We start from the raw sequence: 4,206 nt of genomic DNA on the forward strand, positions 1-4,206 counted from the left end.
CAAACGGAAATTGAGTGTGTTCGCAGAACTGATGGAGGACTTCGGGTTTGACTCCCTCCGGAGTACCGGAGAAGACCGGCCGTGGTCCGAACTCATGAGTGTCTTTGTCTCTCGGCAGCTGCCTGCCAGGTCGAGGTGCGGTTTTGCCCAGGTGTCCGAAGGGGGCGCGGACGAATTTGCAGATGGCGGCGGCGAGTTCCAAAAAGTCGATGTATCCAGTTGTTGACAGGAGGAGTGGGCCACGTCACGGCCCTGAGCAAGCCAGGGACGTCAGCGATGTTCGTGTGCGTGCGCAGTAGGTGCCGAAGCCACCTTCTGCCATACCGGTCTCGGGCGTCACCGACATTGTCCCAAATTTACGGTGACCAGAGCAAACTATCATGGCGTCCCGTTATTGACGAACGACGTCCCTAGCAACCTCGTCCCTGGCTCTTGAGTGGCGAGGTCTCCTGGCGTCGTGTTCGTGCAGTCAAACTTTTGTGTTCAATTTTTCTCCGTAATCAATGAGGACCGCGACGGGTGCAAATACGAGTAAGATCTCGCAGGAGTTGTTGGCGGCTTTGTTGACAGGTGAGGGGATCCAGCCTGAACTTGATGACGACGTGGGCGCTCGGTTGTTGGTTGTGGGTGATAAGGGAAAGGATCGCGCCAACGCCCTTGTGTTAGCTCCTGAAGTTAAGCTTCGGAGGCTCGATATCCAACTGGACGGCTCGAAGGATGGATCACGACAGTTCGACCTATGCAAAGACTCGAGCAGATTTAGAGTTTTCTGGTCTCCTGAGGCGCCTGCTCCGTATACCGAGTCGCTGGTGTTCCGTGATGTGAAGAGGTTCATGAAGACTGTGAAGGACACTTCAGAGAACAGTGTAAAGGATAATTCAATGAGGGTTGTGGACGGATCGGAGGCCCCTAAGCTTTTGATGGAGCAGGGTAGATCGGAATCCGACAAAGTTTGGATGGACGTTTTCGGTGCCGTTGAGTCCAAGTTAGTCTCGTACTTTCATAATGAACTGTTGGAAACACCTGACGGTAAATTGGAGGTGTTTGCTTCGAAGAAGCTGACGGCGCGCAAGTTGCAAGTTTTGCAGCCAGTGGTTCCGGAGGGGTGGAAAGACGTGATGCGAAGGGCCACGATTGACTTGGACCGTTTTGACATCGAATCCGTCCGTGTTCGGCCTACATGTCATTCGCTCATGTGGAAAAGAGGCGCCAGCCGATGCGTTTCGGCGTCTGACCGCCGAGTGCCAGTCCAGGCCATCGGAGAATGGAGTTCAAAGCACGTATGTTTCCCTGACGGGAACGGGCCCGACGGGAACGGGCCTGACGGGAACGAGCCCGAATTTTTATGAAGATACCACCTTCCAAAACACCCCCACACACTTTAAATAACCATTCACCGATTACAACATGCTATCAACCAAGCGCCACCTAACCGCCCTGTGATGTTTCGGCTAGGTGGCAACCGACCGACCAGCTTGACAGTATCGACCAGATCGCTGCGCCGAGTAACAGAGCTTGCTTCGGACGCCGACAACTCCGAGCTTCGGACGCTCATTCACCGCCCCGTGATTCTGCCCCGTGATTCTGCCCGCCCGTGGTCACGGCAATGTATCGCCAGGAATAGGCCGTCCGGGAATGCTTGCTGGCAATTTAACAACACCGCTAACCTGATCTGGGTGGTTGCCATAAACCCAAGGATAAATGTACGACCTGATTTGGTGGCGGGGTTTAGTCTAGGTCCTGCTTTGTCTTGACAAAGTATCCGGAATTGTCGTGCCTACAGATCATGACCGAAAACGCGTGCCGCTCGCTGCTCTTCCCTATTTACTGTTCGGCTGGCGAAGCGAGTCAGGACGTCGACGAGAATCTCCTTCTGCTGCTCCTTAGAGACGGCCGAGGCCATGTGAGCCGGCATCGGCTCGACCAGCAGTCGCGGGTCGACCTGCGCCCATGCCTCCACAATGCTTGCCCAATACCAGGTCCTGAGCATGAACTCCGCTAAAGACGCCGGCGGCACTCGGAATAACTCGAGCAATTGCGTCATAACGCGACACTGTGCTCGCTGACTCCCACGCCGAGCGCCCGGCACGGTGGCCAGGTGGTACATCGTGATCCCGCCCTCGATCTTGCTTTCGTCCACGTCCATCGCCTTGCCCTCGTCCACGTCCATCGCCTTGCCCTCGTCCGCGTCCATCGCCTTGCCCTCGTCCACGTCCATCGCCTTGCCCTCGTCCGCGTCCAGCCACCGCTGAAGGTTTCCAACATTTTCGTCGGTCAAGACAAAGCCGTCACCGTCGCGAACTTTGAGCAGGTACAGGAGAAGCGGCACCGACGCGTCCTCGACCGTGCACCGTTCCTCCAGATGTCTTATCACGGTCATGCGACTAACGTTGTGGCGGCTAACTTGGTCGCAGCTAGCTTGGGCCTGGTCGGTCTCCATCTCTTTCGGTGTATCCTGGTTGAGGCTCTGAGCGAGGTCTGTTCCCCATTCGAATCCTTTCGGAGCGTTTTTTGAGAGGAACTTGTCCAGAGAGACCAGACGACAGCTCGGGTTAACGTTCTGTAGCCTTTGACGCATATCGTAACCGGTTGATGGGTTCTTGACCGATCTGGAGACGGCCGATTCGCACACCCGATAGCAGTCGAATTGGTAGATTGTCTTCCGAGGGTGAAAGTTGAGAGTGTGTTCGCAGAACCGATGGAGGATCTCAGATTCGATGCCCGAGTACTGTAGGAGGCAAGCAGTGGTCCAGACGTCTATCAGTGTCCTGGCGTACGGGGAGTGACGAACGTGGTGGAGGAGCGGTTTTGCCCAGGTGCCCAGACGTCCGAAGGGGTAGCGCACGAATTGGCAGAGGGCGGCTGCGAGTTCCAAAAAGTCGATGTGGCAAACGGTCAACTCGCAACAGAAGGGGTTCGTTTGGTGGCCCTGCGCTGGATGATTCTGCTGCTTCTCTGAGTCGTCACCAACTAGGTCGCCTTCGGCTAGGCGGCGCATCTTCTGGCGCTGTTCAGCAGTTAAGAGGCTGAAGAGCGCTTCGGTCGCCCGCAGATGGTCAAATTCGCCCGTCCACACCGTCGCATTAGGCGCGTCCGTCGGCGCTGGCTGGCGTAGCTTGTGAGCTGCATAGGCCGCCAGTGGTGCTTCAAAGGTCGAACGCGAGGATATCTGGCCGTACTCGCGCGCGAACTCAGCTGCAGAAACGGCCACCAAACGCTTCAGCCGATTCGCGGGACAGTGCTCATTCTTGCGTCTCCAGCCCTTGCCACCGGAGAGGCGTGACCGGTAAGTTTTGAAGTTCAGCGGTTCATCGCGCGAGCACTCCAACTCCACACCTGGCACGAAGCCCAACTCGTGGACGATCAAGTACCACACGTAGTTCACGAACGCATGTTTCGTAGGTTGCGGACACAACGGCTCACAGCGCTGCAGGAAGCTGGCTAGTAGCCAGACCTCCATCTTCCGTTCGGGACAGCGCGCTGTCCAAAACGCCGGCTCCAGTCGAGCCCGCACTCCCGCCAACGCGGGGCCCAAGACTTGGTCTACCGGCGACTCCAAGTAAGTCGTCAAAATCGCCGCCAGCTCCAGCCATGCCTTCCCCACGCGACCGCAAAAATCAGACTCGCACACTTCCGCAAACGAAGTCACCCATGACTCTACAGGCAATAACCGCCGCCACATATTACCACTCTTTTCGCTCGTGACTGCCGGGTCCCAACCTTTCGACACACCCACCACCGCCTCGAACCGTGCAGCTAGAGTCGCAGGACACACATTTCGACCGCCGCCCTCCACCAACGGCACCTCCGCCACTAGGGGAGGCACGACTAGGCACACATGCACGACCGGAAGTGTGTGCCGCTCACCCTTCACAAACCTCATTACCAACGAATTGATAAGTTTTCGTAATTGGACACGGCTCCGGGTACGGCGGCGGCGCGGCGGGGGCAAAGAGCGGAGCCGCCACAGAGGCATAGTCCTTCAGGAACCGGCGGTAGTAGGACCCCAAGCCGAGGAACGAGGGAGCTCCTTCGGAGACCTCGGGATGGGGAACCCGCGCAGGCGCTCGGCCTTCCGGTCGTACGCCCCCGTTGGTAACGACGTAATCGACCTTCCGCAGGTTCGCGGCATGCTCGCCGAAAGAGCGGCCAAAGACCAGGACATCGTCGATATAAACCAAACACACCAGATCTCCCAGGATGTTC

At 57.3% G+C, this 4,206-nt stretch overlaps 2 protein-coding genes across 2 annotated transcripts; one reads left to right on the forward strand and one right to left on the reverse strand.

Moving 5' to 3' along the window:
* Positions 1–503: 503 nt before the first annotated feature.
* On the forward strand, positions 504–1,349 carry GNI_109570 (hypothetical protein; the record flags this gene model as incomplete). The annotated part of the gene is made up of 1 exon (XM_011133157.1): positions 504–1,349. The coding sequence occupies one exon, from the start codon at positions 504–506 to the stop codon at positions 1,347–1,349; it is 846 nt and encodes a 281-aa protein (XP_011131459.1).
* Positions 1,350–1,777: 428 nt separating this feature from the next.
* GNI_109580 (hypothetical protein) lies at positions 1,778–3,883 on the reverse strand (the record flags this gene model as incomplete). The annotated part of the gene is made up of 1 exon (XM_011133158.1): positions 1,778–3,883. One exon carries the CDS (start codon positions 3,881–3,883, stop codon positions 1,778–1,780), a length of 2,106 nt encoding a protein of 701 aa, XP_011131460.1.
* Positions 3,884–4,206: the final 323 nt, after the last annotated feature.

This window comes from Gregarina niphandrodes (assembly GCF_000223845.1).
Source record: "Gregarina niphandrodes unplaced genomic scaffold scaffold00024, whole genome shotgun sequence".
In the NCBI taxonomy this organism is placed as follows: domain Eukaryota; phylum Apicomplexa; class Conoidasida; order Eugregarinorida; family Gregarinidae; genus Gregarina; species Gregarina niphandrodes.